This window comes from Lindgomyces ingoldianus, assembly GCF_010093535.1.
Source record: "Lindgomyces ingoldianus strain ATCC 200398 unplaced genomic scaffold BDR25scaffold_40, whole genome shotgun sequence".
Taxonomy (NCBI): Eukaryota; Fungi; Ascomycota; class Dothideomycetes; order Pleosporales; family Lindgomycetaceae; genus Lindgomyces; species Lindgomyces ingoldianus.
Genome location: NW_022985201.1, coordinates 352,145 through 376,510, shown reverse-complemented (window position 1 = coordinate 376,510; position 24,366 = coordinate 352,145). Strand labels below are relative to the sequence as shown.

Sequence of the window (24,366 nt, the reverse complement as noted above, 5' to 3'; positions counted from 1 at the left end):
TATAATTTTAACAAGACAGGCTTTTAGATAGGGGTTATATTAAGCTAAATAGTTATTACAGGCACAGATAGACATAATTAGCTAAAGGCTATACAGCTAGGCGACTGTAAATAGGTGACAGTTATTGCAGGCATTAACGCAGATAAGTAGGCAATACCTCTGTACGTAATCTTTAAAGGCAAGCATCACCTATCTGCCTAGTATAAAAATAAGGATATACTAAAGGACTAGGCTATTAGTGTTAGCAACAACAGCTAGATAACTAACAAACATAGAATTATATAGCTAAAGCACTTTAATCTGCATATAAAAGATTACTTAGTAGGCTTATAGCAGCTACTTATTTTTAATAGCTATAAAAGCTATTACTCTGTTAAATTCCTAAAGCTCTGCAAGCAGAGGCGTATTATAGCGCTCTATATGCCAGCACACACGTCACATATTCTATAGCTGCTTAACATTAGCTGCTTTTTACTGTTAAAGTGCGCGTACAGTACTAAGATTAGCTAGTTAATCTACTACTAAATTAACTATATTAATAAGCTAACCTTCTTACTAGCCTTTAAAGCAGTATTTAGTTACTTAATTATAATAGATAATATCTGCGTAGGCTTTAGAGCTATAGGACTAGTTCTATTTAACCTAGAGCTAGTGCTCTTAAAGCTTAATATACAGCTACCTAATTAGCTAGCTACTTTACTACTAAATACTGCCTAGGAGGCTTAAACACCTAGTAATTTTTATAAGGTTAAGGCTTAGTTAACTCTACTATATAATTAGATTTAAAGGCATTAGAATTTGTCTTTTTTTGCTATGCTTAATCTAGCAAAGCAGCTAAGTAAGGGCGCTACTAAAATAGCTTATGTTGCTATTCTACAGCGCAATTAAGCAGCTGCCCTAGAGAGGGCCTGTAAGGCAGCTACAAAGCGTAAGCAGCGTAAAAAAAAGCAAATTTAGAAAAGAGAAACTCTAATAAGTTATTAGGGCTTTAAGTTAAGTACTTAAAAGCTTGCTAGTATAGCAGGAGGTAGTAAAATGCCTTAGGAGGAGTTAACTGCTAAAAGCAGCGCAGCGCGCGCACAGCGCTGCAAGTGCTGCAACAAGCCTAGGCATAACTCTTGTACATGCAAGGATATTAAATAATCCTATAGTAGTTTATTTTATATAGTATATTTTTGCGTTGTTAAATTAATAGTCTTTAAAGTTAAATTTAGTAGTAGGGCAGAACACTTGCTTGTGTTGAACATTCGCTTGTGGACCATGTTATAGAATTAGCTTATAAAAGTTATTTAGTGCTATAGTTATTTATTATTTTTTAAAAAACTCTATATATAGCTGCAGCATGTAAGGACAGGGCTCCGCACCACTCTGCTAATACAACTAAAAGGTACAAATAATTAACCAACGTTGATTTTTAGATGCAGAATAGTATATATACTTGTTGCACGTAAGCGCTATCTTAGCCTTACAGTAAGCACTATCTTAGCCTTACATTATCCCCCTTCTTAGCAGACGCATGTCCTAGGCGTCACATGACCTACCCGCAGCTTAGAGGCGCCTATGCGCATGTCTTAGTTACCGGCCAGAGGCTGACCACCTGCGGCCTAGAGGCGCGGGATAAACACAACGCAACGCTTAGTGGCCCACGCCAGCTAAGCCATATACACTAGACCTCCTAGCAGCGACAACGTGGCGCTAGAAGAGGCTGCTTTATGTTTTAGTCTAAAAACTAGCTAAGCTGTCTAAGGTGTAGGTTAAACACACAACTATCCTTGTTATTAGTTAATTATTATGTAAGGATAAGGCTTTACACTACTCTGCTAATATAACTAAAAGGTATAAATAATTAACTAATGTTAATTTTTAGGTGCAGAATAGTATATATACTTGTCGCACGTAAGCGCTATCTCAGCCTTACAGTAAGCACTATCTTAGCCTTACACAGCATGTTTTTTTAAGAGTTTTATGTTTTATTTAAAAGCTTAAAGTGTAAGCTATATCTAACATTCTTTTAGCATGTTTAAGTAGTGTTGTTAGAAATACATTAGTGTAGAAAAAGTAGTTTAGTAGAGTCTTAGTAAAAGTAAGCAACTTAGGTGTGTAAGCAACTTGCCTGTAAAGTACGTTATACTAAAGAACTTTTAAAAGCTAATTTTATAGCTAACTTATAAAAGCTAGATAATAATAAAAAGTAAGTAATTATTAAGCACATACTTTAGCTATATAACGTACACTACAGGCAAGTTGCTTACACACCTAAGTTGCTTACTTTTGCTAAGACTCTACTAAACTACTTTTTTTACACTAATATATTCTTAATAATACTACTTAAACATGCTAAAAGAGTATTTAATATAGCTTACACTTTAAGCTTTTAAATAAAATATAACACTATTAAAGTAATATACTATAGCTATATATAAAGTTTTTAAAAAAAAAAAATAACTAATATACTAAATAACTTTTATAAGCTAATTCTATAGCTAACTTATAAAGGTTAAATAATAATAAAAAGTAAGTAATTATTAAGTATATACTTAATCTATATATATAAATATTTTTTTTAGCTAGTAACTATAGCTAATATAGCTAATATAGCTAATTCTTTATACGCTAAGTATAATCTAGGCTATGCTAGTATAAACTAGCTTAGTATGTTTATAAAATGTTATTTAAAGCTTAAAGTAAAGTTTAAGTATAAGTATATGTTGCGTATACTAAGAGCCTTAGTTAGGGCTTAGAGTCTAGAACACAGCTTAGGATCTAGAGATAGTATGTTCTAAAGCTTAGTATATATACAGAGAGCCTTTAACTCTCTTAGATATTAGAGTTACTTTATCTAATCTTTAAAACAGCTACTACTAGGCTATTTTATCCTCTATAGTATAATTATAAAAAACCTTTTTATAAAAGTTTTAAAGTAATTTAAAGCTAGTTTAGCTTTATAAAAAAATAAAAGCTAAGTATAGTATTTAAAATAATAATATAACGTACTTTACAGGCAAGTTGCTTACACACCTAAGTTGCTTACTTTTACTAAGACTCTACTAAACTACTTTTTTTACACTAATGCATTTCTAATAACACTACTTAAATGTGCTAAAAAAATGTTAGATATAGCTTATACTCTAAGCTTTTAAATAAAACATAAAACTTTTAAAGAAATGTACTATAGCTATATATAAAGTCTTTTAAAAGATAATAAATAACTATAGCACTAGATAACCTTTATAAGCTAGGTAATAAAAAAGAGTAGGTAATTATTAAAACTATACTTAAGCTATATATATAAAGATTTTCTCTTTAAATAGCATTTATAGCTAATATAGCTAATTCTTTGCGCGCTAAGCATCATCTAGGCTATATTAGCATAAACTAGCTTAGTATGTTTAGAAAGTGTTATCTAGACTTTAAAGTAACATTTAAGTATAGTATAACTATAAAAGAGCTTTTTATAAAAGTTCTAGAGTAATTTAAAGTAGGTTTAGCCTTATAAAAATATTAAACCTAAGTATAGCATCTAAAATAATAACATGTATAACTTTAGTAAAATAAGCTTTATTATAAGCTAAATATTTATTAATTATACTTATACTTAAAACTTTACTTTAAGCTTTAAATAACACTTTATAAATATACTAGGCTAGTTTATGCTAATATAGCCTAGATTATACTTAGCATGTAAAGAATTAGCTATATTAGCTATAAATGCTATTTAAGAAGAAAATTCTTACACATATAGCTTAAGTATAGTTTTAATAACTACCTACTCTTTCTTATTACCTAGCCTTTATAAGTTAGCTATAAAATTAGCTTATAAAAGTTATCTAGTGCTATAGTTATTTATTATTTTTTAAAAGACTTTATATATAGCTGTAGTATGTTTTTTTAAAAGTTTTATATCTTATTTAAAAGCTTAGAGTGTAAGCTGCATCTAATGTTCTTTTAGCACATCTAAGTAGTGTTGTTAGGAATGCATTAGTATAAAAAAAGTAGTTTAGTAGAGTCTTAGTAAAAGTAAGTAACTTAGGTGTGTAAGCAACTTGCCTGTAAAGTACGTTATATAACTTTAATAAAATAATAATATATATAGCTTTAATATAGTAATAATATAATAACGTACTTTACAGGCAAGTTGCTTACACACTTAAGTTACTTACTTTTGCTAAGACTTTACTACACTACTTTTTTTACACTAATGTATTTTTAATAACACTACTTAAACATGTTAAAAGAACATTAGATGTAGCTTATACTTTAAGCTTTTACATAAAATATAACACTTTTTAAGTAACACGCTGCAGCTATTTATAAAGTTTTTTAAAAAATAATAAGTAACTAACACACTAAATAACTTTTTTAAGCTAATTATATAGCTAACTTATAAAAGCTAGATAATAATAAAAAGTAAGTAATTATTTAGTATATACTTAAGCTAGATATGTAAGGATTTCCCTTCTAGCTAGCAGCTATAGCTAATATAGCTAATTCTTTATATACTAAGCATAATATACGCTATATTAGTATAAACTAGCTTAATATATTTATTAAGCGCTACTTAAAGCTTAAAGTAAAGTTTAAGTATAAGTATAACTATAAAAAAGCTTTTTATAAAATTTTTATAGTAATTTAAAGCTAGTTTAACTTTATAAAGAATATTAAAGCTAAGTATAGTATCTAGAATAATAACGCATATAACTTTAATAAAATAAAGTTTATAATAAGCTAAATATTTACTAGAGTAGTTATTATAGGTTTAAAAAGATAAGAATAGCTAAAAGTAGTCTAGCTAGGTAACTAGAAGTAAATAACAGCTATCTAGGGCATTAATACTAAAAAGTAGGCTATTTTACTTTTTATTATTTTTTAAGGTTGTAATTACCTTTTAAACTAGTATAAAAAAGAAAATTTACTTTAAAATTAAGTTATTATAGTCTTTAAGTGTAGCTAGACTACTAATTAGCTTAGTCTAAACTAGTTAAAGCACTTTAACATGCATATAAAGAAGTGTACTATTAGTAGCTACTATTTACTAGTTATTAACAGCTATAAAAGCTATAACTTACTTTATTTTTAGTAATACTATAAAAATAATAAAATTATTACTATTTATATACTTTTTTACTTATTACACTTTTTATAGCTACTTAATATAAGTTATTTTACTTTTTTAAAAAAGTGTATAAGTGCTAAGCTAAAAACTTTATATATAACTAGATTACTTATATTATAAAAATAAAGCTTTTACTATACTTTAAAGTAGCCTATAATGCTATAATTACTTTTAGTAATATTTAAGAAGAGTTTTAAAGCGCTAGATTAGTTCTTTTTAACTTATAATAAGTTATTATAGGCCTTAATATAAAGTTACATACTTTATTACTACTACTACTTATATATAATAAGCTTTAGTAGGTATAAACTTTAAGTAATACTTTAAAACTTAAGTTATAATTAATACTTATAAAAATAAAAATTTAAAAGTATATAAATAGTTTACTAACTTTTATAGTTAAAGTATTTAAAAAAGTTTTAAAAAAGTAGTAATAATTATATATAAGCTAGTATTAGTATAATAAAAAATTACTAAGCTTTAAAAAGCTAATAAAGCTGCTATGTAATATAAATTATATAAAAAAAGTAAATTAAAGTAAAAAAAACTTTAATAATTTAATAAAGCTTATACTTAATAGCTTTAAAGAAGTTTAAAGCGCGTAGTAATAAGAAAAAGGCAAAAAAGCAGGTGTAAGCTAAAGTAGGTAAGCTATTCTAAAGGCGCTATAGATAGTGTAATTAGACTAAGCATAACACATAAATATATAAGTAAGAAGTAGAAGTAGTATCTAAATAATATTCTAGGCTGTACTGTACTATATAGTGCTAGAGCAGGTTGTTATAGGCTATAATAGAGTTTGCTAGGGTGGGGTCTTAGCAAAAGTAAGTGACTTAGGCGTGTAAGCAACTCGCCTGTGAAGTACGTTAGGCTAGATATTTACTAACTATACTTATACTTAAAACTTTTCTTTAAGCTTTAAATAACACATTATAATTATACTAAGCTAGTTTATGCTAATATAGCCTAAATTACACTTATGTAACAAGGTTAGCAAGTCAACCACGTGGTCTTCTCTCGCCTATAGAGGTTTAGGCTAGGCTAGAGACAACCGCTAGTGCTAGTGCTTACCCTAGCATTACCTATATATATATATTATACTATGCAAGAATACTTAGCTTAAGTATTCTTGTGCGTACCTTTTAGTACAGCGGGGAAAGTTGTATAGTATTAGCTTAGCAGGCGGGGCGCCTACCTTATTACAACTTAGTGTGTAAAGAATTAGCTATATTAGCTATAGTTACTAGCTAAAAGAAAAATTCTTATATATATAGCTTAAGTATATACTTAATAATTACTTACTTTTTATTATTATTTAGCTTTTATAAGTTAGCTATAAAATTAGCTTATAAAAGTTATTTAGTATAACGTACCTAACAGGTTGGCCGGCCACACAGGTTGGCTGGCCACTTTTGCTAAGCCCCCACTAAACTCTACCTATCTACATAATGCCTTAACAACAACACTAGATTAAATCTTCTAAAAAATGTTAGATACAGCTTACTCTTTAGGCTCTTAAATAAGACTTAAAACTCTTTTTATAACGCGCTGTAGCTATCTATAATGTCTCTTACACAACACTAAGTAATTAACGCACTAGACAGCCTTTACAAGCAGAATGCTAGCCTAAATTAAGAAATCTAACTAAGCTTAAAAAGAAGGTAGTTATTAAGTACATACTTAAGCTTATAACGCGCAGATTTCCCCTTAGGCTTATAGCTATAGCTAATATAGCTAATTCCTTACCTACAAAGCGCAATCTAGGCTAGGTCAGCTTAAACTAGACTAGTATATAAGTTAAGCACTACCTTAAGTTTATAATAAAGTTTAATTATAAGTATAATTATAAAAGAGTGCTCTATAAAAATCTAGAAGTTATCTAGAGCTAGTTTTGCCTAGTAGCTAACATAAAAGCTAAGTACAGTATCTAGAATAAAGACAGGTATAACTTTAACAAGTTAGGCTTTATAATAGGCTAAATATTAACTAGAGTAGTTGTTACAGCTTTAAAGAGATAAAGACAGCTAAAAGTAATATAGTAAGGTAATAAAAAGTAAATAATAGTTATCTAGGGCATTAATATAATAGAGTAGGCTATAAGATAACAGAGCTTTAAGCAGTAAATAAGGCTACTACGCAATATAAATTGCATAAAAAGAAGCAAATTTAGGTAAAAAAAACTTTAATAGTTAAGAATAAGGCTTGTCTAACTGCTCTAAAGGAGTTTAGAGCGCGTAGTAATAAGAAGAAGCTAAAGACGCAGGTGCGCGCTAAAGAAGGTAAGCTAAGTTAAAGGCAATGCAAGCAGTGCAATTAGACTAGGCATAACTTGCGTACATATAAGTAAGTAGTAAAAGTAGACTCTAAATAATATCTTATGTTATATTACTTTATACAGGGCTAAAGTAGGCTGTTTTGCGAGAGAATAGGGTGGTTTTAGTGGGGGCTTAGCAAAAGTAGCCGGCTAACCCGTGTGGCCGGCCAACCCGTTAGGTACGTTATTAGTTATTTATTATTTTTTAAAAACTTTTATACATAGCTGTAGCATATTACTTTAAAAGTATTATATTTTATTTAAAAGCTTAAAGTGTAAGCTATATTTAATATTTTTTTTAGCATATCTAAGTAGTGTTATTAGAAATGTATTAGTGTAAAAAAGTAGTTTAGTAAAGTCTTAGTAAAAGTAAGTAACTTAGGTGTGTAAGCAACTTGCCTATAGTGTATGTTAAAAGTTATTTAGTATATTAGTTATTTATTATTTTTTAAAAGACCTTATATATAGCTATAGCATGTTACTTTAAAAGTGTTATGTTTTACTTAAAAGCCTAAAGTGTAAGCTATATCTAATGTTCTTTTAGCACATCTAAGTAGTGTTATTAGGAATGCATTAGTGTAGAAAGAGTAGTTTAGTAGAGTCTTAGCAAAAGTAAGTAACTTAGGTGTGTGAGCAACTCGCCTGTGGTGTACGTTAGTAGGATACAAATATTTGTCGCTAACTACCCTTGTCGCGTTCTATGCTCAGTAAAAGCATGCAGCATTGGTAAGCTGTGAAGTTGAGGACATGCTTGTATTTAATATTTCCCGCAAGGTTACTCTACAGTAACGCTATGACGTAATGTGGGCCACAACTAGGATATAGTCCCTCATATTAACCCTCTTCCTAGAAAAGCGAGAACTCATTAGGATGCAAACGTCAGTTCTAATTTCAAACTAGCCCCCTGACTTGCTATGTTCTATATTATGTCGGCTGATGAACGAGAAATCTGGCTGTGTAACTGAAATTCGACAGAGAGCAATAATATTCTGTGAAAGACAGACGGGGTGAGGCAGAGAAAGGTGAAAGATTTGAGGGGTATGGTGGCCAGGGAAACCGAATAGGTTATCCGAGCTAGAGATATTGGACATTACCTACTGAGTTGAGTTGACCGGCCCCTGACGTGTTGAGCCCGATGGATGTGAAAGGGAGCTACGAACGCATTGCATGTAGCCGACCAAAGCTCTTAGTCGAGCACTGGAAGCTATCATGCACTACGAGCGTTCCAACCGTCCCATACAGCGGAACGTTGAATGCGGTAATCAACTCAACGATCTAGCTTCACAGCCTCACCTTCCTCAAACATCCTCACCCACTCGACCGTCCCCTTCCGTGGGTCCATGATGGTAACAAAATGCGTCTCATCATTCGTAGTCGGAAACTCCAGCAGCCATTCTTTTAGTTCATTAAAGCTCACATAACCCTCGTCCTTCTCCAGTTGCAGTGCCACATCTCGTCGCCTCCTGCGCCCCGTCGATAGCCGTTGGTGCTGGCTCTGTTCAGGTTCCTGTTTCTGTTTCTGTCTTAGGCTTCTGCACCGCCGCTCCCACTTTGCAACCATACAACGTTTCCGATCCATGCTTTCTTCAACGAGATCCTTCATGCCAATGCCGAAGTGGTGGGTTTTCGAGTGCGTAGCCTGCGCAGCTTGAACTCCAGTTACCGAGGGCAGCTCGTACGATACATCGTGGTTTGTGGCTGTAATGAAGGACGAGGAGAGTATGGATTGGGCAGTGATACGGTCTTTTTCAAGGACAGCTGTGTGGTCTCCATCAGAGAGAATGAGGTAGGCGGCGGTGGTTGGGATGGCGGGGAAGGCTTTGAGGATGTGAGCAAGACTAGGGAGAGGGAGACGTGTGGTTGGTGATGGCATAGGTCCCATCCAGAAATAGGGGTGAGAGTTTTTTGTTTTCTTAAGGATGAAATCGCGGATATGAGACGAGATACACGGTCGAAATCCAAGGAGGACGAGCAAATGATGAATGTAGAACTTGGTGTTAGACCATCGGGAATCGTCGTTGTTGTGGTAGGGTCGGAAGTTCAGGGATACACTTAGGCCTGGTCTGTCACAATCAGCATCGGTCGGGAAGGAGTCGAGCTAACAGGGCAGGATATGTGCACGGCTGGCGATGTTTTTGCCCAACCCTGCACGTTTTGTACGGGTTAGACTAGAGGCAAGGAGAACCCACCTCACTCCCGTTAACACCCCAACAAAGCCCACATACCCGATAGATGTCGCAACGACAGGGCCCCCTTTTTTCTCCACAAATTCATACTGCACAACGGCTTTCCTCAGCGCCGACATCCCCCAATCCAGGGTCCTGAAATGCATCATTACCCTCTCTCCCCCTTCCCCGCTATGCTCCTTCCGCTCCTCCTTCACACAAATTCCCCCACTCGTGCATCCCATGAACAAATCCAGCAGAACATTATACGCCACCAACATACTCATTCTCACTCCAGAGACACGACTTATTCCCCTCAACTCCTCTGTCTGTTCCTTACTATGCATCTTGCGCAGCACGGCGCGCGCAATCCGGTGGAATGTCTTTTTGGGGAGATTTACGCTTTCAAGAAGCTCGTCAAAGATGTAGGGTAGAGATTCTAGGATTAGTTTGTAGTCCCGTGCGACGGAGATGTAGCGCTGGGATGGGGAGAGGCTGAGGTCTATGGTGTATATGGGCGGGTGTTCTTCATCGAAGGAGGAGGCGTCTGAAAGGGCATCCATGAGGGACTGCGGTGAGTCGCGATCGCATGAAAGTGTTCGTCGGTGGAGAGTGGACGAAAGCTCTATGTGCGAAGTACCGTCAGGCACGTGCATGACTTCAGCTGTCTTCGACCGAGTCGTCGGCGCCATGGCATGCCGTCAGGCCAGGAAGGTATCAGAGCGAGTTGCCTGTTTCCTTTGTATCATATATAACTATTCAGCCTCGCTGGGAGGGTGTCTGGACAGGAGAACGGGCTGAGGCATGCAACATCGAGAACTTATGTTCGTTGTCATCACCCTTGCGGGAGAAGTCAAAAGTGTTGAAGGTGTTGCCGTTGCTGTTGCTGCCTGTCACCCTATCTTGCACCCTACAGGAGCGTCCGTAAGGGTCGACTAATTATCGATAAGCATAATAGATGGCATGCAAACGCTGCAAACACACCCCGAGCACAAAACCACCTCGGTCCGCCTGGAGATCCTGCTCCCCGCGGGGGAAACGGTTAGCCGTGCGTCCCCAACGGCCGACCGAACCATACATATCGACGTCGAACATGTATCTACCTGCCATGCAATCCCCTCTCCTTTCTCTCTCGCTTTCTCTATTCCAGAGCAACCAATCTCACACTCATCCACATTAGGCTCCCTCCCCCTGGTCACTATGCCAGAACAATCCCCTCAACCGCCGCCCCTCTCAGGAATTCGCGTCCTCGAATTTGCAGGACTGGCTCCAGGCACGCAATCTTATCCCATCGTCATGGAAGACACACAAAGCTAACAGACCCCTAGGCCCCTTCACCGGCATGCTCCTCGCTGATTACGGCGCCACGGTCCTTCGTCTCGACCGCGCTTCCGCACACCCAACACCCACATCTGACCAGCTCACCCGTCGCAAATCCTCCATATGTGTGAACATAAAATCGCCCGCTGGTCTCGCGCTAGTCAAAAAGATCATCCCAACCGTCGACGTCCTCATCGATCCCTTCCGTCCCGGTGTCCTTGAGAAAGCCGGATTAGGACCCGAAGATGTGTTGATGAAGATAAATCCGAGGCTGGTTGTGGGTCGCATGACCGGCTTCCGGCGCGATGGAAAATACGCGATGATGGCTGGCCACGATATAAACTACATCGCCGTGTCCGGTGTACTCTCCATGTTCGGCCGGAAGGGGGAGAAACCGTATCCACCTGGCAACGTGGTCGGGGATTTCGCCGGCGGCGGCACCATGTGTTTCCTCGGTATCCTCCTTGCATTGCTCGCGCGAGAGAAGTCAGGTTTTGGGCAGGTGGTGGAGGCGAATATGGTGGATGGTAGCGCGATACTGGCGACGATGCCGAGACTGGGGACGAAGACGGAGGTTTGGAGGAGGGAGAGGGGGACGAATATGTTGGATGGGGGTGCGCCGTTTTATGGCACTTATGAGACGAGTGATGGGAAGTATATGGCTGTGTATGTTCGCCCCCCGTCTAATACACTTTCTACATTCTCTCTCACACATAGCTGTACTAACTCCCATCCTCAGCGGAGCAATCGAACCGCAATTCTACGCCGCCCTCCTCCGCGGCCTCAACCTCACCTCCGACTCCCTCCCCGGTAACCGCGACAACCGCGCCGACTGGCCCACCCTCACCGACTTCTTCACCAAAGTCTTCAAAACCAAGTCCCGCGCAGAATGGGAGTCCATCTTTGACGGCACAGACGCGTGTTGTACGCCCGTCTTCACACAAGCCGAGCTGGAGGAACAAGGCTTCGATCAACGACCTGCTGTGACGCTGAAATCCACGCCCGCATTCGCGGTGCATGAAGGGGATGAGGGAAGACCGGCTGCTGTCGGACAGGGTATCGGATGGGAAGGCAGTGGATGGGAGGAGAAGGGGTTAGAGCCCGGAAGTGGGGGAGAGGCAGTGCTTGGGCAGTGGTTGGGGTGGAAGAAGGGGAGGCAATATCATGCTGAGAATGGGGGGTTTGTACTGAAGGAGGCGTCGAGGCTGTAGAAAATTTAGGAGCGCCGAAATGATTCGAAAGATGGCTGACACTGTTAACTTCACATCGTGAACATCACAAGCCTCACTTTAGGTATCCCATCACACAGAAGATTCTTCCGAAAGTTGGGAACTAATCGCAGATACAATAATCTACTACGATAATCTACTCTAACAATTCGACATCTCCAGCTCATCAAAACAAGTGTATCGCGAACAGGAAAAGGGGATATGTAGTGAGATGATGTGATACGACGGATGTGGTAAGCAGACTCCATCTCGCGAGACCAAAAAATAGAGGGGAAATCTACTGAGCTCGTTTGTCTTTGCAGACATCCCACAAAACCAAAGTGAAATGCACAAGACCGCAATTTGCGTCCCTTCTATCCATGACCTTGCTATTCCGCTTCCTAACGGCCCTGCCTGCTACGGGGCCTGCTTTCCTAGGGCCTTGCTTCTCACTACACTCTCTAACATCCCCAGACCGACAATCTCTCCGCTTCCTTCATACTCATTAGCTCGACTTATTACCAAGTGCATGAAACCCGCTGATCATAAGTCCGTTTACTGCACCTGATTGACAATCTCGCTAGCCTTCTTCAAACTCTCTACCATTTGCTGACACTCTTTCCTCCTTCGAACCGTGTACTCTGATTCCTTGAGCAGCTCATCCAGCTCTTCGGCCTTGTACATATTTTCCAGGAGCTCGCGCTGCATTTCCTCTTTTGTCCAGGAAACTAGGTTCAGCATTATGGCTTTGGGAACCATATCGATCATTGTTCGGCGGACAATGTTGAAGTAGGACGTGATAAGAAGTTCTGTTGATAGGATTAGCGCTGGTTGGGGCAAACAGTGATAGGAGAAAGCATACTGATAACTTCAACTTCCTGTGCTTCCTTCTCCGACAGCGTACCAGACGCCTTGAGCGTGGGTGGTGGAGGCTCCATAGCTGCCATCTTCTTCTTGTTTTTGCTTGCAAAGAACGAGCCGAAAAACCCTGCACCGTCATTCCCATCCAGAGTGGGTAAGGAGGGGGAAGACGCTCGAGGAGGTACTGTAGGCGGGAGTGGCTTTCCAGTCTTAGGGTCAACTTGCGTAGGCTTGGCGGCAGTATGTCGCTCGTATACGATGGCCATAGCCCGCGAACCATTAATAAAGTCAGGGTGGCCAGTGTTTATGTAGCAAGCTTCCATTGCAACCAGGTCCCGAACGAGCTTGTTGGTAGGGTCCATGGCCTTCTTGAAGAAGGAAACGACCACTCCATGGAACTTCTCCTTTAATGCTGGGTACCGCCTAAACATGGGCTTTGTGAGGAGCTGACCTAGAATTCGGATTAATTCGTCATACACTAAGCTTACACACTTCAAGCTTGGGTCTTCCAGGCGCTTGATCTGCTGCTTGACGATAAGTTCAAAAGCAGTGGTGCCGACGAAAAGCGCTGGGGAAGAACCGGAGGAGTTGTAGAGAACAGTGCGGATATCAACATCCTTGACCTGGTCGAAGGGATCAACTGCCTTGACACCATTGGCGTAAAGCTCATGGTAGACAAACGAGATACGTGCACCACCCGAAAGCTCAGTTGCAGATAGTTCTTGGTTGTTGCCTTCAAGGACACCGCGGTATTCGTTGCTAATTTCCGTGATCATGTTGAGGATAATGTTAGAGCTATTGCCGAGAATAGAGTCTCCCAGTTGCGAAAGCTCCATCGAGTACTTGTTGAGCGAACCAGAGATGCGGGCCTTGATATCGGGCAGGGTTTGCTTGATATGCATCATGAGGATCTGGATGTGTTAGCAGCCATTCCGGAGCCCAGATACTGATGTGGACCTACCAGGTTCAGCTTGCGAGCCAGATACGGCGTACCACAGTAGGCCGCCTTGTTCCGGTACGCCTTGTGGTTCTCGAAAAACTGCCGCTCGTGCTCGAGGGCATACGAAATGGCCTTCTTGTTCTCGATATCCCTCTGCCCCCGATTGACAACTGGGACGTAGCCTAGACGCAGTGGAATAATGCGGCCTGCCAGAATGTCCACGACATCAGTCCCATCGTCCATGAGATCGACCTTGGTCAGCACGCCAATTGTGCGTTGTCCTTCCGGGTCCACCTCCCGCGCCAGCTTCAGCCCGTCCGAGTTTGCCAGATCTGTGTTCGCAGCCGTGACAGCCAGTATTATGGCATTGGGCTTGCTGATCTGCTTGAGCACCATCTCCTTAATCTGGCGTTCGATATCCCTCGGCTGGTCGCCCACGGGCACCTTGGTCAGGCCGGGCAGATCAACCAGGGTCAGGGTGAGGACGTTGGGTGAGTATATACGTAGGTTGATGGGGGCCGGCGAAATGCCCGCATTGCGCCCGGTCTTGGAGTCTGTCTCCCGCACGATCTCGTCCCTTATCTTGTTGAAGTCATGGAATTTCTGGCCGGGGATATGCAAAAACTCGCCCCATTCGTGGACGTTGGACTCGGCGTCAGACGTCTTGATCTCCTCTTTGACGCCATTCGTCTGTGGTTTGGAGCTGGCGCGGTTGATGAGCTGGAGGATGAGCGGTCTCCGCGTCACGATGCCGGTTCCTCGGGGCAAGCTGCAGGTCGGGAGCGGTCAGTATGGGGAGCCCCCCAGAACACAGCTGGCATGGTGGGGGTTGCGACTCACAAATCTCTGCCTACAATGTTTTCCAACACCGAGCTCTTGCCGCTTGACTGTGACCCCACAACGGCAATCTGGGGCAAATCTATGGGATTTTGCACCTGGTGCTAGGTGTCAGTGCAGTGTTGTGAGCATCGCGGTTGCCGTCTACACTTACTCCTACTGTTGTGAAGACATCCTGCAGCTTGTTGACTAGAGTGATGAGCCCGGGGTCGTTGACGTTGATGCTGGGGGCGCTGGTTAGCATTCCGCACCGCGTTCCGAGGGGCTGCTGGAATAGGGACATGTACGCACGCAGTTGGGTTGGTCGCCATGGCCAGCGAGCGGGGAGGGCGGTGGTCAGAAGGGGTTGGCAGCGTCAGGAGGGAGGTCGTTTGCGTGTTTGTATGTGCAGCGGCGGGCGTACGATGCAGTTATTCTTTTTGGGCGCCTGCAGTGCTGGATGCGAAGGTAGGTCTCAGAGTAGCTGTGCTGGTCTGTGATCGTCCTGGGACAAGGGTGGTGTGGGCCGCGAAACGTGGCGTCACTTGCGCCACACTATTAATTCACTTGCTGGTGACAGACATCATCGGACGCGTCCAGGCGTCGTCATACAAAACAGGCATCCACATTCAACTATCGTGTTCCACACTAGGTGACAAAATGCAATTCACTCGCATTCTATCTTCTCCTGCCAAACAAAATACCGAGGAACTAGTCCGCTATGCAAACAGAACGTTTCCTTCACCACTAAAAGTTACACTCTATTCGTCTACAACTGATGCAAACTTGTCCATGAGCTTCTGGTGAAGCTCCTCGTACTGCATCACAGTTAGCTTCACCCCTCTTCGCAATCGTCTCGTATTCGTGACTCTTACCTTCTTGGTGATCTTCTCTTCGCCTTCGCTCGGCACCTCAAACTTCATGTTACGGAGCTGGTTCTGGATTTCCGATGTCGAGTCTCGGATCTTGCCCCAACTGTGGCCCTGAGCGACAGCCTTCTGTGCCTCATCGTGGAACGCCATCATGACCCTCATCATCCATTCTGTTTTCCAAAGAGGGCAGAACTGATCGTAATCTGAGTAGCCGTTTTGCTGCAAGAAGTCTTCCTTGATCAGCGTTGCAACATCTAGCGTAATCTTGTCTGGATCGCCCAAGGCCGATTTACCCACCAGCTGCACGACTTGGTCCAGATCTTCCGAGGTTGTAAGCAGCTCCTTGATACGGTCTCGTAGCCGAGGGAACTCGGGGTTGTTCTTAGCATAGTATTTGTCGAGAGACGTGGTGTATTTGCTGTAACTGATTGATGTGTTCACCGATGGGAAATGTTTCCGTTGAGCGAGCTTCTTATCGAGACCCCAGAAGACTTGCACGATACCAAGTGTGCTGCTAGTAACGGGATCTGATAAATCACCTCCTGGCGGGCTTACGGCGCCAACGATACTGACACTGCCGTGTCGCTCTGGGCTCCCCAAAGCAGTGACACGGCCAGCACGTTCGTAGAAAGAGGCCAACTTAGCACCCAAGTAGGCAGGGAAGCCTTGATCAGCAGGCATTTCCCCGAGACGACCCGAAATCTCACGAAGAGCCTCCGCCCATCGAGAGGACGAGTCAGCCATCATGGCAACGTCCTTGCCTTGATCACGGAAGTACTCGGCCACGGTGATACCCGTGTAGATGGAGGCTTCCCGGGCAGCCACGGGCATGTTGGATGTGTTGGCAATGAGCGTGGTTCGCTTCATGATGGGCTCCTCCTTGCCGTTGACTTCAGTAGTCAGATCAGGGAACTCCATCAAGACTTCGGCCATTTCATTACCGCGCTCGCCGCATCCGACATAGACAATGATGTCACTGTTGGAGAACTTAGACAAGGACTGACTGATGACAGTCTTGCCGCACCCGAAAGCGCCTGGAATGCACACAGTGCCACCTTGTACGCTAGGAAATAGTGCGTCGAGAACACGTTGACCAACAATGAGGGGTTGATCTGAAGATAGTTTCTCAGTAGAAGGGCGAGGCACACGGACAGGCCAGTTGTGCATCATGCTGTACTCAGTCTTTACGCCGTTGAACTCCAGTTCCAGAATCTTCTCGTCCACCGTATAGCTGCCCTTCTCTGCTATCCGAGTGATGGTACCTCGAGCTCTTGGAGGCAGTAGAATCTTGTGGTCGTTGAGAAGGCTGTTCTCGAAAACGGAGCCGAACACATCACCGCCAGTGATGTGGTCTCCGACCTTCAGTTTCCCGGGCGTGAAGTCCCACTTGATCTCCCGGTCGAGACAAGGGACATCGATGCCACGGGGAATGTAAATACTGTTGGAGATGTTTGCAATATTTCGGAGGGGCCGTTGGATTCCGTCGTAGATGGTTTCCATCAAACCAGGGCCGAGTTCGACGGAGAGTGGTTTTCCTGAACCGACAACGGGGTCCCCCACTGTCACACCAGCTATGGAGCGTGAGTTTGTGCTTCGATTAAGTATATAGGCCCCATACCTGTCTCTTCGTAGACCTGGATAGTGGCCTTATCGGCCTCGATTCGAATCACTTCTCCAACCAGAGAGTCGTGACCAACACGCACCTATCCTTGTAAGCCTCTGAAGGATACCTAGCCCCATAGAAGAACATACAAGCTCGTACATAGCACATCCTATCATGTTCTCGGCCACAATAACGGGTCTTGAACTGTCAGCAGAACGGTCGAATTGGCAATACTGTGCAGGGCGACGTACCCAGAGATAGAGTACACGGAGCCTGTAGAATTAAATTAGCATCAATTCCAACCCCTTAAGCGCATGCTGGAAATGCATACCATGCAGGTCCTCGCCGACCTCCATCGTCTTTCGCTGACCTTTCTGCCGCCCCGCCAAGTCAGCCATGCAACCCTTCCACCCTCTCCATGGCAACAACAAAGCTTACCGGAGCCATCTTTAAAGCGTTCTTCTCCTCGTCCTTCAAGCTGTAAGGCGGCGGACCGGGGGCTTCAATCTGCGGTGTTATCTGCGGGCTCGAAGGGAGCGGGATATGGATGGGGCGTGCGTCTGCCACCAGCACGGGAAGCGACTGCGAGTTGTCGTCAATGTTCTGCCTGCGGATGAGATCGAGAAGCGAAGGTCGGGCTTTAAGACGAGGCCGCAGACCTAGCATGCACAGGAGATGGGAGCTGGTAGACGGAGCAGGGTGCAGTGCTGAGAGTGAATCGGCAAGTCTTCAGATCTGGTGGAGCTGTGAGCTTGCCCAGGTAGGAGTCGGCGTCATTTGCTTTTGGTGGTCCAAGCTCCCCCCGTACCTTGTCACTTGTCACCGACCTATCGCGCGCTGATATGAGGTAAATGGCTTTCTATAAACCCTCTTGATGCGTGCTATAATATGCTGTCACATTCGTGATCATGGCTATGCGCTGGGAATTGCTCCGAGCTCTGTCCGCCCCTAAATCGAGTCTTCGTCACCAGTGACCCCAGCTATCGCACCTACAAAGGACTGAGTTCCAAGCGTGATGAATTATCGGAGTCAGGGGAAGATTCGCAGATAATAGATCATTATTGAGGTTTTGGTTGTATTGATACATCACTGGTAGAATATACTCGGAGCGAAGACTAACTGAACTAAGCAGTCATAATCGAGTAGGTATTAGTAGGAACTATACTATCGGACTCTCTCTCATTAACGTCGGGATTAAGGAAGCTTTCATCTCCTTTCTTTGATTGTTCGTATCAAGTTCTACTTCTATACCCCTAGGCCTGTCCTTTCCACTAGCAGATGTTAGAGGAGTCTAGAAATTAGTGTAGAACTTCACCTCCTCCCATAGCAATGATCATTGCCATACACAGAATCTTCATGATCAGTAGGCCATCCTCCCAAATGGCATCCTCTCTCCCTAAAGCTATAGTGATGAAAAAATCTTCCAGTCCGCTTCTTAAGTCAGGAAAACGCGTGTTTACTATCTTAAGAACACCAGAATGATTTCTAGTATAGTAAATGCTATCGCTAGGCCCAAAGCCCGATATCCAATACCCACCATCGCTTCAGAGGACACTATTGCCCAGCTTTGTGCGTGATGATAAGTCTGCGGGCTGGTTGGTAGGGATCGTAAAAGAATGAAGAAACTCGAGCTGTTAGCACCCCTAATCATGTGCACAGTACGATGGGAAGTCTGCTATTTTTCGCTGAAAGTTGGTGCGGGCGAATCTTAAGTACACCAGAACATTGTCTTGACTCTGTTAGCGCCATGAATGTGAATGGGATCATCCCACAATTTCTATGGAACACGAAATAATGACTCCACCTGACCGCGGGCTTGACTTTGCGATATCTTCCTAGTATTTTTTGAAATCGAAATTCTACCCCCACACATCTAAGGAAGCTGATAGATCCTTGCTGAAAGAATGGAGGATATGGCAAATATTTGGTCCGAAGGTCTTGATATCGACGTATACTGGGGGAGAACGTCACAGGCCGGATAAGAACTAAATAATTATTTGAAAAATCGCATCATTATAGTAGCCAGTGCACTAAAGATGAATAACCAAAATCGATTCGATATTGCAAGTGCTGCATTTGTTGGGTTTGCAGGAGGTTAGTTAGATGAAGACTAAATTAACCACTCCATGGTTGAACCATGGGATTGTTACACGTGTCGGCATCTTCGTGAGATATACTCATTCAGCATCCTTTTTAAGCATCACTTAGGTACCCAGGGTTTTACCGTCGGAGGCTAAGGACAAAGAGTTGAATGAAATCCATGATGGAACGAAAGTACCGAACTATCGCGGGTATCTTATCGTTTTGCCCAATCTAGGCATGGCAAGAGTTCGTGAGTGGTGCTTGAGGTGCCCGCAAAATTCGTAGAAGGAATTCACCGAGTGAAGATTGCAGGAGAAGAGTAGCTAATTAACCTTGATGAGAGTACGATTGTCTTTTTGTATATGTACACCTTCGGCGGTCGTCTCATCTTCCAGAGTCAGGAACATAGGTCGTTACTGAAATGGTAATAATGGGGTTGGTAAGTCTTCCGAGAGTTCGCGGGAGAGAACCCAGGCCTGTAAGGGCACGATGAAGAGCCCGTTTGAGCGGAATGAATAGATTGAGCAGGCTCTTCGGTTTATACCAACTGAGTAAAGATATGAGGCAAGAAAGAGAGTTGGATGCCACTCAACTAATACTGCTAGAAAGAAGACGGAGATCAGGCTAATATGAGCTCAAGTATATTCGGAATCGTTATTTTTCCACTATCCATCTTCTTACAGCATACAGTGTTTTTGATACCCCTTTTGCAATTTAGTCTTTCTGCGAAGTATCAGTGAGCAATTACTACTTATTCTAGGTTAATCAGCTTTAAACCAGCGGAATGAATGTCCTCTCGTCCTAGTTTCGCTGGTCCTCTATTGTGTACCTCGTGCCAATTCCAAATTTCATAGGCGTCATGGGCTTGTAGTCGCATCTAATCAGCTGTGTTAATACAGCCTAGAATACGAGGAATAGAGGAGTGATCATAGGAGTGCTTGCTCGCCCTTAGCATGAGAGTGCACTGAGTGACAAATTCACAGCACGTTGGCGCCTGTTACGACCAACGACAGTGCATCATCTCATTTTTTAAACCTCTTGATGGAACACGGCGAGTTATATGAGAAAGCCGATTCTTGTTTCAAACCGGGTTCTTGTTATATTCAGCCGTTAGGGTCAACATGCAGTAAACACGCCGTTCATGGCCCTTTGGCAGAAGTCACAGGACTAAAAATGGTCATCTGTGGTCTTTTAATGCGGAGAAAATACCGGGGAGTGCTGGCTGGTTGATCCTCTTGGACAGGGGTTCCGTTCCTTTCGACACGTTATGTCAAAGGATGGCGGTAGATACACGAAGTATTTCTTCCTTCACTCGAGCAACGACGGGCGACAGCGTCAGTTCGTCTTTCTCTCAGAAAACTTTAGGGCAAGCATAATTCTGTCTAAGGGTGCTGTGGCACTCGAAATCCACCAAATACCAAAGAGTTGCACTTGGATAGCCATGAGAGATTAGAAGCCAAGCTATCTAATCGCTAAACCAATCCATGTTGGAAGTTGGGATGAACTGGGTATGTCAAAAGAGGATTCTCGACGTAGCCGGAGGTGACCCAAAACAGTGTGGAGAGGGAGAACTTGAACGTATTCCAAAATGGAAGTCTGGCCGCCTAGTAAGTGTCGAATGGCGATCACCGAGAACCCTTGCTTCCGTCAACAGATTTCAAATACTAACTGCCTCGCCTGTGGAATGATCGCAATATTCTGCTAGTACCGCACAAAAGAAGCTGGACTGGCGCTACAGATGCGCACTCTCATACTACCTTAATCGTTGTTGGCTTCTTGCATCGAGTGGTGCCCACTGAAATACGGATCGGTAAGCCGCTCGGAGCAGACGATGAGAAGAGAAGGTCTGATCGATAATAGACGGATGCAGTGCCACTACGTCGTGAAAGGGCGGTCTAAAAAGAGAGCAAGTCTTCGTCGATAGGGCTCCCTCCGTTCGTGTTCTACCAGACTGGTGGAACGGGCAGTAGCTAGCAGGGGGCAGTTGATCCTTCGCTGACAAGGCGCTCCTGGCCAACAAGAAGCAAATACATCAATAGTATATCCGCGAGGGTCCTGTATGACGTGAATGGCCGAGGAAACAAGCTCGAATGATCGAAAGTTGGACGGGAGTTCAATTAGGGTATATGTCAAGGTATTTGAACACGCCAGAAGCAATAAGATCATAAGAAATTAAGGCCCGTCTTGCATGACCGCAAACCGAGAATTTGACCTTTGAAGAAATGAAATGTATGCATGAAGTGCAGTCGTGGGGTCTCATCAAAGGGAATGTTATGCAAATCCTGCCATGAATATTTCCCTGCCTGGTGGAAGCCTTTGATCCGTGGCGTGCTTGGCGACGTAGACGTGTCCACCACGCCAGAACAGATTCATCCTCATGATTCAAAATATCTAGGTGGTGTTAGGCATCTCGAAGAGTAATGCTGATACATGCGGCATTCCGAGGGCTACGCTAGGCCAAACTAGGGATGAGGACATAAGGATTAATTTGGAATCATGGGTAGAATTTGGAATGCTCACCACCAACGCCAAAAACCCACGTCCCACGGTTGTGTTTCGCTTCCTGCTGCATTCTGTGGCAACTCTCATGCCCGGAAATCGACAAATTGAATCCGCGCTCGGCCTCGTGGTTTTAATCAGCCACAAACTGGGCGAAAGGCTTGGCCTAGCTCCTGTTGTTGATTGGTCGGTCCAATGGAAGCCGATATGTCGCCATTCTTTTCTTTGTGATTCACTAATCTTGCTGCATCCTACACAATGTGCCCGCAAGTTTCAATCTGTGATGTGGTGGGACGCCACGACATGTTTATGAAATCCAGGAACACGTCGCTTTACTAATTCCGGGTAGTTGATCTTGCAGGAATTCGCTGCATCACTAGGACCATAAGAAAAAGACCGTGTGTCGTTCTTGCAATCGACTGTTGTGGAGGTCCTTCATATTGCTGCCGACCTGCCCCCATTTCCTTCGGAGAAGCTTCCCCTTGATATGTCGTCCACAGTATACACCGATCCCTCCATTGGCTCATCTCCATTTATTTCTTCCCACGGCGAAAAAATGCAGACTATACCAACACCACCTCCTTCGCCTCATCCCTTCCTCCCCCCTAGCCGAGTATCCACTATTTCCTCTTGGACGTCCACCTTGCCAGAGAGGGGCTCTCGACCTCGATCTACGTCTGAGGCTGACCCAACATCAAGAGATGCCGCAATTGAAGCCTACAGAAAGCTCAAGCTGGCGCTGTTTTCGAAAGCCCGATGCTCTTTGCTGTCGAAATCCGAGCGGCCACCCTCATAGAGAAAGTATGTCAGCCGCTTTATCGCAAATTCGGAGATAGAGCACGACCTAGCCTGGAGCGTCCTTGAGAAGACGAGCAAGGCTCAGACGAATCTCGACACCTCTCATTCTCTAAGCTTCTCGGTGGATACAGCCATGGTGGTACATCTCTACGATGGGCCGAACATCCCACCCAACCGAAGGTTTGGTCGGCAGTTATGGCCAGCTCAAAGCCAATGGCAGGGAAAGCTACCGCCTCGTCTGACACTCCTTCTTTGTATCTTTTTGATTGAGCGTCGCGTTGCTATCTTAAAATTATCTTTTCATCATTTTAGGCGTCATGGGAAAACGATTATTGTCGCAAGTTTGGGCGATCTGATTTGAAATCAAGAGGCGAGTTTCGGCGGAACCGGGGGTTTCATCATCGCCATCTATAGCGGAATATTGATATCATAATCGTCCAGGAGGGCTATCTATGTCGCACAATGTCCGTTCCTATCTCAATTTCCTCTCTGAATTAGGAACACCGCGTAGCAAGGCTCAATTCTTTCCCCTCTCTTGCTGCTCACAATGCTCTCGTCCCGTATCTGTCTTATAGTATCTTATGGAGCACCACCGATTTGGATGGCTAACATGAATGTAAGCCCTTGTTCCATAGCCCCGATCCAATTATGAATCAGTGTTAAAGTCGGCTGTTGATTATAAGATAACTCCCGTCCTTCCACTTGGGTAGCTCTAGAACTCTACCTTTTGTAATCCGAAGTCTATCGCGCCAAATGAGTTGTCGAATAGCGGATAAGCCGCGGTTGACGGCAAAACGGCCCTTGGAAGCAACATATCACAAGGTTAACTGGGGTAAGAGATCGTGAATGACTGACCGAGGGAGTGAACCTAGCCCAAGTAGAGGGTTATCTCAGGTGCTCAGCCGACTGTGTAGAGAAGCTCAGAGCCCCTAAGGACCCTCCCCCTGCAACCAGGAGGGGGACCCCAACTAGCTCCTCCGATGACAAGGCCAACTAATTAGGGACTTAAAAACGCTTTCTCTGTCTAGCTGTCTAAAAGACTTTTGTAATTTTTTAGGTAATATAGTAATTACAAACCTCCTCTACTATGCACTCGCTTAGCTAAGAACTACTTTAGCTCTACTGCTGTACATGTAAACTAGCTTAGATTCTAATAGGTAATAGAGACAGATTCTAGCTATATTCTAACATTTTTATAGCCTGTTTTTAATAAGATTTTGTAAAGTATTGTGTTACTAAGTCCTGCACAAGATATTATAATTACCTTATTATAAGAACAGAGCTCTGTACCACTGCGCTAATACAACTAAAAGGTGCGAATAATCAACCAACAGTTGATCTGCGTACAGAATAGTATATATACCTGTCGTGCGTAAGCGCCATCTTAGCTTTACACTTATAACTACACTTTAATGCAACTCTCTAACTGTAACGATTCACACGAATCGTTCCATCTCGGCGAACCGACATCCGAAGGTTCCTCGTATCTGCTCCGACCCTACTCTGGCCCCTGCTGTACCCCTATTCCCCCAAGTATTTAGTCGCACCTCTCCCCTGTAGCCAGCTTAGTGTAAGGCCGAGATGGCGCTTACGTGCGACGGGTATATATACTATTCTATACGCAATAATTAACTGTTGGTTGATTATTCGCACCTTTTTAGTTGTATTAGCGTAGTGGTACAGAGCTCCGTCCTTAGACTTAGTAGTTTTCTAATATCCTTTTGTACAGTCGCCTACCAAAAGTGATTGGCCACTTTAGCGAGAGGCCTAGGCCA

At 42.9% G+C, this 24,366-nt stretch overlaps 6 protein-coding genes across 6 annotated transcripts; 2 read left to right on the top strand and 4 right to left on the bottom strand.

Moving 5' to 3' along the window:
• Nucleotides 1–8,727: 8,727 nt before the first annotated feature.
• On the bottom strand, nt 8,728–10,119 carry BDR25DRAFT_160457 (uncharacterized protein; the record flags this gene model as incomplete). Its single annotated transcript, XM_033684034.1, has 2 exons — nt 8,728–9,490; nt 9,617–10,119. Coding segments are annotated over 2 exons (1,266 nt in total), but the record flags the coding sequence as incomplete, so codon positions are not given.
• Nucleotides 10,120–10,792: 673 nt separating this feature from the next.
• BDR25DRAFT_328785 (CoA-transferase family III) lies at nt 10,793–12,123 on the top strand (the record flags this gene model as incomplete). Its single annotated transcript, XM_033692410.1, has 3 exons — nt 10,793–10,865; nt 10,921–11,578; nt 11,652–12,123. 3 exons carry the CDS (start codon nt 10,793–10,795, stop codon nt 12,121–12,123), a joined length of 1,203 nt encoding a protein of 400 aa, XP_033542026.1.
• A 121-nt stretch (nt 12,124–12,244) lies between these two features.
• Nucleotides 12,245–15,210, bottom strand: BDR25DRAFT_306827 (uncharacterized protein). The gene is made up of 6 exons (XM_033690713.1): nt 15,050–15,210; nt 14,913–14,982; nt 14,762–14,856; nt 13,943–14,690; nt 12,983–13,892; nt 12,245–12,929 (listed from the first exon to the last, which is right to left on the bottom strand). The coding sequence occupies exons 1-6, from the start codon at nt 15,067–15,069 to the stop codon at nt 12,676–12,678; spliced, it is 2,097 nt and encodes a 698-aa protein (XP_033542025.1). The 5' UTR covers nt 15,070–15,210; the 3' UTR covers nt 12,245–12,675.
• A 141-nt stretch (nt 15,211–15,351) lies between these two features.
• Nucleotides 15,352–17,878, bottom strand: BDR25DRAFT_295623 (V-type ATPase; the record flags this gene model as incomplete). Its single annotated transcript, XM_033688861.1, has 7 exons — nt 15,352–15,555; nt 15,613–17,180; nt 17,228–17,312; nt 17,362–17,410; nt 17,464–17,485; nt 17,544–17,586; nt 17,642–17,878. The coding sequence occupies 7 exons, from the start codon at nt 17,876–17,878 to the stop codon at nt 15,499–15,501; spliced, it is 2,061 nt and encodes a 686-aa protein (XP_033542024.1). The 3' UTR covers nt 15,352–15,498.
• A 1,554-nt stretch (nt 17,879–19,432) lies between these two features.
• BDR25DRAFT_360807 (uncharacterized protein) lies at nt 19,433–20,737 on the bottom strand (the record flags this gene model as incomplete). Its single annotated transcript, XM_033696306.1, has 11 exons — nt 19,433–19,445; nt 19,496–19,617; nt 19,665–19,677; nt 19,712–19,928; nt 19,961–20,017; nt 20,072–20,158; nt 20,204–20,288; nt 20,382–20,441; nt 20,504–20,600; nt 20,626–20,644; nt 20,695–20,737. The coding sequence occupies 11 exons, from the start codon at nt 20,735–20,737 to the stop codon at nt 19,433–19,435; spliced, it is 813 nt and encodes a 270-aa protein (XP_033542023.1).
• Nucleotides 20,738–20,778: 41 nt separating this feature from the next.
• On the top strand, nt 20,779–23,588 carry BDR25DRAFT_360806 (uncharacterized protein; the record flags this gene model as incomplete). Its single annotated transcript, XM_033696305.1, has 19 exons — nt 20,779–20,901; nt 20,928–20,973; nt 21,000–21,138; nt 21,165–21,176; nt 21,219–21,260; nt 21,298–21,346; nt 21,372–21,428; nt 21,499–21,564; nt 21,608–21,711; nt 21,740–22,073; nt 22,114–22,141; nt 22,183–22,561; nt 22,592–22,863; nt 22,904–22,932; nt 23,006–23,059; nt 23,090–23,146; nt 23,227–23,297; nt 23,332–23,423; nt 23,455–23,588. The coding sequence occupies 19 exons, from the start codon at nt 20,779–20,781 to the stop codon at nt 23,586–23,588; spliced, it is 2,088 nt and encodes a 695-aa protein (XP_033542022.1).
• Nucleotides 23,589–24,366: the final 778 nt, after the last annotated feature.

Excerpts from the sequence above, each read along its gene's own strand:
- BDR25DRAFT_306827 (XM_033690713.1), bottom strand. The coding sequence starts at position 15,069 with ATGGCGACCAACCCAACTGC. Across the intron at positions 14,983-15,049 it reads ATGGCGACCAACCCAACTGC|CATCAACGTCAACGACCCCG; the intron begins GTGCGTACATGT and ends CAGCGCCCCCAG. Across the intron at positions 14,857-14,912 it reads ATGTCTTCACAACAGTAGGA|GTGCAAAATCCCATAGATTT; the intron begins GTAAGTGTAGAC and ends ACCTAGCACCAG.